At 39.0% G+C, this 14497-nt stretch overlaps 1 protein-coding gene across 6 annotated transcripts in view; it reads right to left on the minus strand.

Moving 5' to 3' along the window:
- The window catches only part of NFAT5 (nuclear factor of activated T cells 5), a 118982-nt gene extending 111572 nt beyond the window's left edge, over positions 1-7410 (minus strand). For 3 of the 6 annotated variants that reach the window (XM_045533374.1, XM_045533372.1, XM_045533373.1), the window contains exons 1-2: positions 7003-7404; positions 5228-5281 (exon numbers count right to left, since the gene is read on the minus strand). In XM_045533374.1, coding sequence (XP_045389330.1) covers positions 5228-5281; positions 7003-7075 — 127 coding nt within the window. In that variant the 5' untranslated portion in view covers positions 7076-7404. Of the gene's footprint in view, positions 1-5227; positions 5282-7002 lie in introns of all 6 variants that reach the window. The other 3 variants (XM_045533371.1, XM_045533375.1, XM_045533377.1) reach the window with 3 other exon arrangements.
- Positions 7411-14497: the final 7087 nt, after the last annotated feature.

Here is a 14497-nt window from a genome sequence, read left to right on the forward strand (position 1 = left end):
GTCCCATTAGGGCTCAAAGCGTAAACGCCAATTATCAAATGTTTTTACCATCAAAGAGTCAGTATAATAAGCTCACAACTCTGGGGTAAAACTATTGAAGTTCAAAGTCCAGCCTCATCCACTAGATAAGTGACCTTGGGAAAATTAATGAATCCCTCTGTATGCTCATTTATGAAATAGGGATACTGGTACTACATCATAGAATTTTTCAGACAATTAAATGTGAAGAATATCTTTAAAATGCTGGTACACATAAATTGCTTGACACAAACTGGCAAAAAAGGTTTTTAATTATTACCAATTCTAAATTTATTATTCTTTCTTCTCTTTAACTACTAACATTATTTCTTTTGATAAATGTCCTACAAACACTTCTGTAAGTAGATTTTTAAAAATTAAAACTAATTTTATAAGGAAAAGCATAATCAACAACTTAGCTCACTATTAGAAACTTTTTCTGTTCTTGTTTCATCTTCAAAACTAAATACCAAATTTAATAAAGAACTAATCGCAATGTTTTCTGAATGAGAAAGAAGTGATAAACATTCATGGCTGGCAAGCAATAAGGATCACTACCTATTTATCAAGTAAATACTAAAAATAGAAGAAAAAAATATCTATTTTTTTAAAAATTAAGAATAAATGAAAGTAACTGAAATCTCATATAACACATCTTTAGTTCAAATCATCAAAAATGTAGATCTTTTATCATAACATCAGGTTTTATTTATATTTGAAAGGTGAACCCATTATCTGTAGTTAATCCATTTAGAAAATTCGTATCTTTTCTCTCAAATCCATAATTATAATTAATTAGTCTTATACCTTTATCAGTTTTTTATCCTTGATTTTTATTAACAGGAAATAGATGACATATGAATCTTTTTTATATAACTTGAACTAAAATCTTAGCAATAGCAAGAAAACAAATTAATGTAAGTTAGTAAGCAACATCTCTATTGAAGAATGATTTTTACCTCTCTAAAGTTAACAGGACTATCCTGTGTCACTAAATAATGAAGCCCAACTGATCTCTCCGATTAATTTAATCTTTTATTTTTTCTAATTACCTGTTGTTATTCTGAATAGAAAATACAACCTGATGAGTCAATCGTTTCATATAAAAAGTGGCTATTTTTTATATATAATACTGATCACAATAGAAAATGCTTTTCTGTACTACCTCTTGCAAGTTTTAGAGGACTATTGGAATAATTACAGTGGAGTCAAGAGTTGATTAAGGTTAGGCTAAGAACCACCTGATTAAAATATGAATTTCTATCCTTTTCCTGTAATAAGTGGTAGAATTCTAGTGCTGAATGAAAATAATTAAAACAGAATTTAGGAAGAGACATGAAAAGAGATGGTAGGAATTCAAAGAGAGAGATGGATCTAAAGGCAAGAAGAGGGATGAATTACATATAACTTTTGACACGTTTGAACTTCATTATTTCTACAATATTTTTACTTTACTAGGTATGGATCCATAGATTAATAGATACTAAACAATCAAATAATTCAATAGATTATTTTTAATGTGAAATATTTTCAAAATATCCCATCCAATAAGATAGCTTCATATATATCATCTCAGAGGCATTTATGGTCTAACTACCACACTAACATGGATCCCAGGAAGAGAAATAAATCAGGTTTAATGGCAATTCAGAAATATTCCATAAAATCAATAAAACATTCGTATTATTTTTAGGATTTTCGTTTGTGAGCTATAAAGTATAAGTATGCATGATAAAAATAAAATAAAATAGCCTCAATCTATTTGTCTACTTTCATTTCTTAGTTTTTCATATGGCAAACAATGTATGCAAAATGAATATTTTTCAGTACAGAATGTATAAGAAATAGTGCCTTTTTCCCGGTAGTTGAACTTTTTTCCCCGGTACTTCAAAGAAGAAGCCTAGCTTTTGAATTTGAACCTCCTAACTGCAACCATTTTATTTTTTAAATATAGACAAACCATGTTCTTTAAAAATGACAGGGAAAACAGAATCAGAAAGTGAAAATCTGTAGTGTATACTTTTGTCCGTGATTTTTTCTATACAAGTTATTTTCAATATAACCACAACAGCATCATTTTTTTACCTATTTGAGTAAGACCCACATGTTAATTATGGAGTCATCAGGAACATCATTTTAATGGTTACGTATTATTATTTATTAATTAGATCCCTTCTCTATTGTCAGGCAATCACCACATTGAATAAAAAAGGTGGTAGCAGGAAGGACCAACATTGTTTGACAGGTAGATTAAATGCAAACTCAACTGAACAGTAAAGATATTTTGAATCTATTTCTAAAGCTTAATGATACCCAGTTGCAGGTTTTCCAACTTTGTTTTCCTAAAAGAACTTAAATTTGGGAAATGTATGTTCTATTAATATTAAAAAATTAACAAATTGTATAATACCAATTACTTAAATTCCCCTTAGTCTGCTGAGTTTTTAATTATTAGATGGAAATCTAGACTACTGATGTAAAGCATGCATACATAAATATTACTAGACACTACTTTATATTATGTACCATAGGGAGTCAGTACAACATAATAGTTAAGAGCACAGACTCTAAAGTGAGACTATCTGAGTTAGAATCTTCAACTCAGTAAGGTTGAAGCTTACTAGCTATGTGACTCTGGGTTAGTTACTGCACTTCCCTACACCTTTGTTTCCTCATCTCTAAAGTAGGATAATAATAACCATCTCAAAGGGTGGTCAGGAGAATTCAGTGAGTTCATATTTTTAAAGTTCTTGGCACACAGTAAGCACTCTTCAGATGTTTGTTGTTTAAAACTTTTTAATTTAACTAACACTTATTGAGCACTTACTATGTGCTAGGTTAAACGCTTTACATAAATTTGCCTCAAATAATCTTCCCAACAGCATAGGGTAAAAGATAATATTATTGCCTCCATTTAAAGATGAGAAAAGTGAAGCACAAAAAGATTAAATAATTAGGCCAAGGCCACACAAGTAAATATCAGAACAAGCATTTGTATCCAAGTCTCATAGCATGGCCTATGATTTTAACATAGATCATAGGATACACTATATACTAGAAGTAGTAGCCTTCTACTATACTGTACCTTGAAAAGAGGGCAGAAAAGCCACAAGAGACTGCTGAAATAAACTAGAATATGTATTCTTTGGAATAAAATAGAGTATTTTAAAAATTAATGTAAGAAATAAGTCACTATAATATAGAAATATTTATTTATGAAGTAATATGTCTGATATTTGTTTTAAAATAATCCAGCTTAGGGGAGAGAAGGAAAGAAAAGAAACAAAATTAGATTGATAATTGTTAAAGTTTGATAATGAGTACATGGGGATTCATTATTTTATTCTTTCTACTTTTATGTATTCTTAAAATCTCCATAACAAAAGGTTAAAAAATAGCAATAGGGTGGCATAGTTAATACTTCATTACACAAGCAAACAACTTTTTATGACATGCTGTATCAAAAATGTAAAAAGGACATGACATACTTGGTACTTATACATTTTACATTGTATATATCATCTCATCTATAAAAGGGTGGTCTTACTTTAAATAGTTGAGTATCTTCTCAACCAAAATGAAATATTAACAGAAGTATTTTGGCACAAATGTGAATATACACACTAAGTGGTTGTCTGTAGTTCCATCAACTCACTAAAAAAATTTTCTTAAATAATAAACATTCTTTTTTTTTTTTTTTTTCATTTCTTTCTCCTGCCTGATAATCTCTATGACTATGACACTTTCTGGTTTGTTGCCCAGGAAATGGATGGGTTTGTACAGACAAATATCATTCCACAACATGGTCACAAATTGAACAATATGATTAAAAACCAGAAATCTGCTTCACTAACATTTCTAAAAATTTCTCACTTCAAACTGTAGTTGTAAAAATATCTTTCTTTCATATTAATACATGTATATGGGCTTCTTACACGTACAAATATAACCAACAATTAATTAGAGAACTTTTTATATGCTCTATGAAGTATATAAAGCATAAGAGAATCTTTATAAGTACTGTTAAGCTAATACTTAAGGAAAAAACTAACATTTATTAAGCTACTCTATACTGGGTACTTTATACACATTAGCTCACTAAACTTAAGAGATAACTACATTTTTATACAAAGAATAGTAAAGTTTAGAGAAGTAAAATCACATGCCCAAGGTCACAGAGCTAATAAGTAGCTAAACTGGGATTCAAACTTAAGCTCAATTACAAAGCCCATTTTTCTCCCACTATACCACACTGCCAGTAAGGGAGGCAAAAATCTATACTCAAGTCAAACTTAAATATTTAGGGCCTTTTTTAAGTGGGCCATAAAATAAGTTACCGGTTACATAGGTATTTCACAATGGCAGCTTGGCTTTGGGTACAGAGCACTAACTAAAACACAGAAAGTACTGTTGCTGCTACTGTGGGACTTCTTTTTAAGTCTCTTAATTTTGGCCTCAGTTTCTCAACTCTATGTTGGGGAAATTAATATCTTTGCTGTCAAATTCCAGAATTACAAGGACTCACAGATGACATGTGAAATCTCCTCAAAATCTACAAAAACAACACAGAGTATTTTATCTTAAAATGCTAAAATACAAAAACAAAGTTTTCTAAAGTAACTGTCAGCTGTTTAAACTATTGTACAGATTCTATTAACATTTGCCAGAATTTTCTAAAACCCTTTTTTTCTAAGCATAGCTCAATTATCATCTCTATTACTTGGCTTTCCTTATCCTTAAACATAATGCAATAGTAATAGCATCAATGCTTTTGTAATAAATAATTAAAGTAGCATTTTGAAATGTTCAGCATATAAAAGTTCTAAATTCTGAATTTTCAAACTAAATATGTGTTTGGTGTCACTCTTTTAGTTATATTCATCATCTTAAATGTTTCGGCCTTTTCACATTCAGTTTGTGTGCAAAAAGCTAGAATTAAGATCCGAATTCTAAAGTAGAACACCCAACACATAATTTAAAATGATTTTTCAAGGCTTCTCGAAGAAGAGATACAACAGCCAACAAGCACATCAAATGCAGCAACAAAATCCACTGAAACATTTAGCTGCTCTAAAAGAAGGATCAGGCTCTTCAGTTGAAAACGACATTGTGTGAGTTTGCAAAGTTTCACACTTTCCCATTTAAACTCCATTTCAGAGAAAGCCTTTGCATACTAACACAATATGCTTTAAAATGGCACTTTGCTGACCTTCCAATAGTCCAGCTCTATGAAAATTCTGTGATGAGTGTAACTTCAGAGAATCTGAAAAACACAAAAAGCATTAGGTACTTTTTATGCTGAATGAGGAAAAAAATGCCAGGGATAGCATACATCTCTTATATAACTGCCATGTATTTTAAAGAGCTAAAGCCCATATTCGTGAATATATTCCCTGAAAAAGGAAGGCTGAATTGTCTCTACATTGGTCTCTAAGCTAAACTTAGATTTTCATTAAGTATTTGTTTCATGGAAAATTATCTGATGATTACTGCCCAAATGGTGTTAATGTCTTGACTATTTTTAGCACCCATGTGTAACACATTATTAGGCCTGCTCTAAGAATCATCTCTTGATATTGTCTCTTTCTTCTGACACTCAACATTATAATATTTCTAAACCACTTCAGGTAACGCTGCCCAAAAAACATCCTGCAAGATGGTGACTGCCAACTAAAGTCATCGGAGCAACAATGGCTACAGTTACTAAGTAGGACTCTGTGTACAAACTCAGTCTACAAAGTCCAGTACCTTCCAGAGTTAAACCATCTCACTTTGATTCACTTAAACAATTTAAATACACTAACGTGTGAAGCAGAAGTCCCTTTTTTGTTTTGGAGGAGGTGGAATCAGCAGATGGATACATCAAACCAAAAGCAGAAGGAACGCTGAATTTCTCAGGAAGGGGGTTCACAATGGCACGTTTTTTTAATATGCTGAAATGAATAGTTAACAACCCAGTTATGTCTTTTGCCCCTCCCGTGGTTTAAGAAGTGGTGAGGAGTGCAGTGGGAGTATTTTGATTTTGATGCCCCTTGCACAGGGAACCTGTTCTGACACATTCTTGTGGTGTCCAGTATAGGAATTTAACCTGAGTAGAGATCAGCTCAAGTGTTAATATTTCAGATGCTGGGAATCCCCTGCAGGCCTTAGCCAAAAAGAGTTTTTAAATGAGTATCTCTGTCCAGTGTCCCCTCCCTGCAGTGAGCCTTTGAACAGCAAAAAAGAGAAAATTCTCAAAGGACAGCGTCTGTGCCTGAGCTGGTACTCCTGGGAGAGATGAGGAATAAAACCAACCCAGAGAGAGTACCCCTAGCTTTGTAAAAGAGAGGGAGAAGTAAGTAATTAGAATGCCACGGAGGTGGGAAGAGAAAAAAGAAAATTCGGGCCCTTTCTAGCAATAAGATGACGAGGAAAGGAAGGACGCCTGTTCAAGGGGGGCTGTCCCAACAAGGGGAGGGAGTGGACTAGGCCGGAGGGAGACGGGGGTAGAACGACGGCGCACAAACAAGCTGGAGGGGGAGAAAAATGGTGACCCTGCACCCAGAACCGGCTCCAGGCCACGCCGCCCGCTCGGGGGCAACTTTGCTGGGGAGGAGGGTCTGGTGAGAGCAGCCGCCGCGCGCCGATCGCGGCGGCCCCAGCCAGGGGCCCAGTCTGGGGTGATCCCCAAGCGGGGGAGGCCGGGGCCCGCCGCTCGCGGAGGGTGGCGGGGCTGGGCCGGCCGAGAGCCGCTCTGGGCGATCCGTACCGCAGAGACCCGGGGGCCGACGGAAAATGGGCCCCGAGCGGCCGGCGGCTCCCGCAGGGCAGGCGACTCCTCGGCTTGCCCTCTCCACCAGACCCCGACCCCATCGGCCTCTCCCCACCCCAGCAAGAGAGGCCACTGGGGTCGGGGCTGAGCTGCCCCCCGCCCCGACGGGGACCCCCGGCCTCCCCCGGGCCCGGTCTCCCCGCCCCCACGCCCCACCCCCCAGCCTGACTCACCTCGCGAGTACAGGGACTTGGGCGATTCCAGGTCTAGGTCCGCGCTGAGCAATGAGATGAAGTCCGAGGGCATCGCAACTCGACCCAGCCCGGCCCGAGGGCAGCGGGGGGGGGGGGGGAGCGGCGGTGGCGGCGGCACCTCCTCTCCGGGACCGCGGGCACCGAACCGGGGGCGGCGAGGCGAGGGCGGCTGCCGCTGCCTCCTCCTCGAGGGCAGTGACTTCCACCGGGCCGAGGACCGAGGAAACGGCGGCGGGTTGGAGGGGAAACTCCACAAGGACTGATTCCCGGCGAGCCAGGAGAGGGGTTCAGGGCGGGGAAGGGGAGGGGGGGAGAGCCAACGGGTCCTTTTCGTGCTTCTCCTCAGCGAAAACTGACGGACGCCGCCACCGCCGCCGCCGCTGACAGGAATCTGAGCCCCGCCCCCCCCCGCGGAGCACTGCGCAGGCGCGGAGGGGGGCGTACAGGAGAGGGGAAGAGCCCGGCGGCCGCCGGAGGGCGGGGAGGCGCTCCCTGGAACAGCGTCAACAAGGGCTTCGCTTCCTGCCGCCGCGGCCCGGCTGCTTTCCCGAGTCGGGAAAGGGCCCCGCCGGCAAGGAGGGAGGGAGGCGGGGAGGTGTCCTCACGCTGGGGCCCCGGGGAGGGAAAAGGTATTTGCACCTGCCTGGTGGCGGCGCGCCCAGCTGAGCTCAGGAGACAGACCCCGGGGAACCGAAGTGTCTGCGCGAGGAAGGGAAGGACCCCAGAGACGGGCGGCGGTCAGGCCGGGCTGGCTTGGGGTCTCGCAGGGGAGTGGAGCTTCATCGCTTGGACAGCCACCGGCCCTTTGGGGTTTTCATAGCAGTGTCCACACTGAGCTGGCTAAAGGACTGTCAGACTCATTTCTTAATTAGGAAATGGCAGACCGTATCTTAACATTTTTCCTCGAGTTATCGTTTTTAATGACTTTCTCCCCTACCCCGACCTTTGGAGGCTGAACATTTAACAAAAAAAAAACAAACGATCTCTGTGATTGTGCTGGGGCGTCCAGGTTTATTCGGATGGGAGATAGAAGACAATTTAAAATGTAGATCCACCTGGCTGTTCTAAAAGGGGAAAAGAAAAAAAACCTAACGCTACTCTTCCAGTTTTTCATTTTTTACTTTTGTACTAGGCAGGGATGGAGGAAAAACATATTTAATTAAGTTTTTGCTATTCTGTTCCTGGGGCCAAAAGTTTCCGTTGCAAAAACTTAAAATCCTCACCTACACCGCAGACCGTTTCCTGACTCTCTTAATAGACTTCTGAGAAATTTTTAATCGAGTTATTAAAATATCAATTGGAGTGCAGGGTGTGCATCTTGGGAAATAATTTTAATCTTGTGTGGAATATTGATGCCAGCAGCCACACAGGCAAGGTTTTTAAGCTATTCGAGTTGGTTGTTTTTTATCTACAAAGATAGTTACAAATCATAAAAATCAGTCTGTATTTTTCATATATATATAATTTATAGAGCCTTTTCCCCATTAATTTGAGCAATTCATCCGGACTTGGAGTGCTGAGGTTGGGGGAAGAAGCTCTCAGCAAAGGAGCCCCTAGTACAGGTGTCTTTGGGGTGGGGCCCTTTCCAAAGCTCCACCTGCAGACCTAGAATTTAAACTTGTGTCATCAGAGCCTACCTATCTTCCCATTTGGACATCTGATTCATGCTGCCCAATTATCTTCACTGAATTCTGTGTAGTAATTAATCAACCCTGTGAACATTTTCCTCCTGCCAGAGGTTAAGAAAGCTTTTCAGAGTCACCCCAAGATGGCAAGGCAGAACAGGAAATTACCCTCAAATTTCCATTGCCACTGTATGCTGTTGTAACAAGTCCCAAGGGAAGTCCCTTCATAACTGACAAGAGCCCCACTCATTTGAGAGAGGAAGATTCAAACTTTACATTGCCCAACGGGCCAAGGCCTACTGAAACGCTATAGCTTCTGAAGTGGAGTAAACACCTGTTGGAGACCTCCCTCATTCATTAGTCACTACGTCTTGTAATGGACAGGAAAGTGCAATGCATCAGGCAGAGCCCCAGTACTAAGAAAGTTGAGTGAATCACTCTGAGCATATCCCTTTTCCCCAGATCTATGTGACCATTCAACAGATTTAAGGTATAGGAAATCCCCAGTACTGTTCTGACCCTAATTAACAAGTCAAGAATTGGCAAGGCCTCTTCCTCTTTACCTTAGTACTTCTCTGCCCTTTTGTGCCTTTTTTTTTCCACTGAGGCTTTGTTGTGTATGTTAATCAGATTTCCCCTGATTAGGTAAGAGCAAAGTGAAGAGGGGTCCACCAAAGTGTGACTTGCCCTAAACTGTGAATTCCCTTAGACTGGAATTCTATGGGGTCAGGCCCCACCCCATCAGTTCCTTCATTAAGCACTGATTACATCCGGATAAATACTTGAAAATTCAATGCCCTCTCCTTGTCCTTTTACAGAGATAGATTCTTTGAAAAACTGCTTAGATGGATAGTTTTCATGGCCATGCTTTGCAACAGCATAGAGACCTAGATTTTCATTTTGCCCCTCAAATTTCAGTGACTAAAAGCACAAATTAATTCATTAGTAAACAGTGTTTGTTCTACTCGGATAGAAAAATACATTGTGACTTGCATGATATTTAAGGTCATCAAAAATAACTCTCTGATCATTATGTCTTTAGCAAATTATATGCTACCCTTATTTCCAATGATATTTCCCTCTGTGGTCATTTATATCTCAGTTGCATCCCCTTTTATTTGATATTTGAAATAACCTAACGCTATATTTTTTTAAACGATAATCTATACACACTCCTTCATAAAATTTCCTCTGAGCACAATAAAAAAGTAAAACTTTAAGCATGTATTAAATAAAATATGGAAAGTCCCTCTCATTGAAAATTACAATAGGATCATGGAACAAAACATAAAGCAGATTTAGTAGTTTGCAGACTTCTTTTATGTTACTTCCCAATCATATATCACATTCCCTAGTCACTTTATTAAAATTTCACAAGAACCCAGATTCAACTAAAAGACTGTGTAGATTATGCAATAGAATGGCAGTTTTTATATTGGTGGTGTGTTCTTTAACCCCTCCTGGACCTGTTTCGGCACTTTGTGAATTGTGTAGCTGGATCAACTCTAAAAGAAAGAGGTTCAAATATCAACCACTGAAAAGGAATTAAATAAACTCATACAGAACAGAGGAATGTGTTGTCACAAGATCTACAGAATCTTTGTCATTATAATACAATTAAAGCTGTTAAAATAATTTTAGTCACACACATATTGTAAGGAACCTACTAAACAAACACAAAATCTGCAAGGAAAATTTCCAGAGCAGTTCAAGTAATGGAACAAAAAAAAGTTTAGACCGCAAATATTTTAGCCCTGCCTATTAAGGGAACAGTCCTTAATAATAACGGAGAATTGATAGTGGTGGGAAATAGCAGTGACTGCATTTGCACTGAACTTGTAATCAAATTCTTATTTGATTACGTTTATGTGTCAATTTTCACCCTTAGAATATGTTGTAAGAAATATTTCTGGAGGCAAAATTAGTTTCTATACTATTTACAGTCAGGTGTAGAACACTCCCACTCTTTCCATCTTCCAGAGAGTACCTTAAATTTATAATCAAGCATTTCATTCACTTTGATGGAGGCCTTCTGGATTTTATGAGTTGGTCTGAGTTGGAGTTTGTATCTGAAATCCTACAGAGACCATTACGTTTCTCAAGATTTGGAGTAATTGCAAGTCCTGAGATACAGTTCAGTCAGCTTGAATCTAGAAGATTTAGTGAGCAGGGAGAAAGGAAGTAAATGCCAGAGGAATTCAAAGGCTGGATTAAGGAGGAGAAATTTTCATGGGAAAATAGAAACCCCAAGCCCATTAAACCAAGAAAGGAAGGAAGATAATGTCTCTAAATCATTCCAACGCTAGGCAGGTTAGACATAGGAAAACTGCAGAGCAAGTCCTTATTCACACTGGCCCTGATACCACCACATTACATTTCCTATGATGCTCTTTCTACATCTAATCATAGTGTGTATTGAGTCTAGTAGCCCCACCTCAGCTCTCGAATATTAGTTTGATCAAGAGTATGAATTAGTAAAGGTTTTACAATCTCCTAACACCCTCTGTCTTAATTCAGGGAGTTTTAACCCACAGTCTATTGGTTTGCTTCAAGGCAACTGTAATCTTCCTAAAGTTATACACACATTTTTACAAGCTTGTACCTATATGCATTTCTTTCTTTGGGACAAAGGTTAAAATTATAGCTTTCATAAGCTTTCTTAAAGAAAGCTCCATAAACCAGAAAAGATGCAAAACCATCCCTGTACATGAAACTAAAATTCACTCTTCTTTCATTCCATGAATAGGTGCCAGGAACTATGTCAGGTGTAGGAGATACAATGATGTTACAAAGATGAATATAAGAAGTAAACTCAACCTGACCAGGGAGATGTCCTGCAAACAAACATGCATTGTGATAGGTGCTATGCCAGAAATCTGTGTAGGTACTAGAAATAAATTATCCTTTTGCTTTCTCGGTGAGCCCTGAGAGGGGAAGAGGAAGGGATGTTGTCTCACACACCATACTCTTTCTTCTCCTCCCACTATTCCCCACTGCTGATATCAAATGCAATTTCCTACAGGGATTAAAAGAGGCTAGACAGTTACAGGGCAAAGTCCTTACACAGATGTTTACAATGTGATGCATCACAGCTACTATGTGTTGATGCAAAGATTCCAAGAAATACCTGAGCTTCATTGGACTTTGTCAGCGGATGGTCAAAGAAACACTGTCTTTTTTCAGCTTTGCAGAGGATTATGGCTCAATACTTGGGTTAAGGATGCAATGATAAAATAGTTGAATCGGTCATCCACAACTAAGCCCCAGAATTGAAGGGCTGAGTTGAAGTTATTGGATAAACTAGACTGACTTTAGAAATAACATATTATATACCCAAGAGCCATTTGCTTCACCTGAATAAGGAAATGTAGACCGCTCCCAACACGGGAAGAGTCATACAAAGGATCTGTCCATAGGCGTTAGAATCTAATTTTAAAATATGAGATTTAGGGAGAATATTTATTTATTCATTCCATTTCTCCACCTCCAGAAATCTTACTTTACCTTCAAAGTCCAGCTCAGACATCCCTTCCTTTGCGAATTTGTCCTGAACCTTTCCAAGCAATATTAATTGTTCTCTTCTCAGGATCCCCATAGCATTTTGTTCAACGTGCTGGGGTAGCAATCATTACAGTGAATTACAGTTCATAGGTCTCTCTCTGACATATTGTGAACACTTGGTTGTACAGTATCCAAGAAAGTAAAAACAAATAAAACACAATCCTTGCCTTAAATAGCTTATAACTGATTATGAGCATATAGCTTTAGCACCCAAACAGAAACAAACTTCTGTAATAGCCAGCTGTTGACATTTTAATAAGAATTTGATATTAGATACAGAGATTAATAGAATGAAAGAAGAAACTGGAAAGGTAAGAAAAGAGAAGATGTGAAAGGTCTTGAACATGATGCCAAGGGTTTTGTTCTTTATTCTATGGGCAGTGGGAAGCCATTGGAGATTTTTCAGGAAGGAAATGACCTGACCAGAGCTATATTTTAAGAAAGTAACAGAGGCAGCAATGTGGAGAGTAAACTGGCAGCTGAGAGCCTCAAAAGAGACACCAGCCAAGAGCCAATGAGGCCCTAAAGAATAGTGCAGGGAAAAAATGGAAGGAAAGAATTGTATATGCAAGAGACACTGTGGAAGTACAATCAAAAGAACTCAAATTGCTCAAATGTTGAGAGTGAGGAAGAGAAAAAAGTCTGAGAAAGGAGATGTTGGGACAGATGTTTGAAACGTCTACCGGCAGGTTCTTCATTGTTGGAGTCTAATAGCTTAACCCACCAAAAAGTCCTTATGGGAGAAGAAAACACCTCTAAACACGAATCACCCAAGAGATTTATACTTTGTTAACTGGAATGGCAAAGACTCTATTCAGAAAGGAAATGATCCTAGACTTACTCTTAGTAGGAAATCTAAGTGAACATAACTTGCTGCAACTCAGTGAAAGAGTAAATTGATAAGAAACAAATGAGCATGCATTTCCAATTTTCACTGCAAATATACATGAGCATTATTTAAGCCTTTATATGTTCACCTTCACAATAACTAAATGTGGAAGAAGTTCAAGAATTCTAAAGGCCAACGTTTCTTCTGAAAAACACTTGTAGAAAAAAAAGCAGCCATAGTATCTTTAAAGAGGATCAATTTGCAAACCTTTCGTTCATGGAAGGCTTGGGTAATAACAGACCTAAGGTTTACTCTGTAAAGCCTGGACCAAGGACCAAAGCATTTAAAACCCAGGTACTAAACAGGCTGAGGGAACTCTGAACTCAGCCCTGACAGCCTGAACTGAAGTCATACGGAACAAGTAGATCATCTGCCCGTGATAGCTGTTAGATGAATGCCTTTTTTGAGTGCAAGAGAAATATGAAAAAGAGGGAAATTCAGAAAGAAACATTCAGTAAGAGCATAACAGGAGAGAAAAAGCCTAGGGAGAGTTGTTCCAGTAGGTTTCCCTCCAGAAGCAAAGAGGAAGATGTCATCTGTGTTATTGTTCACGAGCAGGTCAACCCTGAACCCCAGATCAGACTGGTCTTCACTGTTGGGGCCATCTGTAGATACGTTGCCCAGTGAGTTCTAATTTCTTCTAGATAGACTTGGTGTTTTCTTTATTGTACTCACACACCTCAGTGGTCAGAAGCTTCCAAGAGAATATTTGATCATTCATGTGATCCAAGGAAGTATCTACTATTTCTCATGGATGCTACCTGAACCTATTTATGTGAAGTTTATCAAGAAACTATTTGATAAAGCAGAAAGTGAACTGACTTGGAACCCTGAGTCCTAAGTTCTAGTTCCATTTTGGCACCTACTGAGCAGAGGTTGTCCACTTTTGGAATGCCCACCGGGCACTCATGCTTCTCCTTAGTGTGACTTTCCTCCAGAGACTCTCCTCTGGACTTCATCCTGCGTGGGGGAAGGCTGGAGCTGCTAGCACCACCATGCCCCAGAGAGGAAAGAGCCTGAAGTAGACTAATCATGAGGAAGCACAGCCAAGAGATGAGGAGAGAGAAAAACCAGAACCTGAAAAAATCACTGGAGTCTCTGGAGGAAGCCATGCCTGACTTCAATTATCAAGCTGATAAATTCCTGATTCCTTTTTTTTTTTTCCTCAAGAGGTTGTTTGGAATTGGGTTTTCTGTCACTTTAAAGTGAGAAAGAAAGTCTTAACTTGACATAATCTGCCCAGGTTTATGGAACTTTCTTGGCCTCTATCTCCTTTCTGTGAAATAGGTGGGTTAGATCATTTATCAGGCAGGGATTGTGTCTGGCCGATAATAACAAACACCCGTGGCTTAGAGGTTTTAGTTTTCTTATGTAAGGAATCTGGAGTTAGGCAATCCAG

This window comes from Lemur catta, chromosome 20 (genome assembly GCF_020740605.2).
Source record: "Lemur catta isolate mLemCat1 chromosome 20, mLemCat1.pri, whole genome shotgun sequence".
Classification (NCBI taxonomy): Eukaryota; Metazoa; Chordata; class Mammalia; order Primates; family Lemuridae; genus Lemur; species Lemur catta.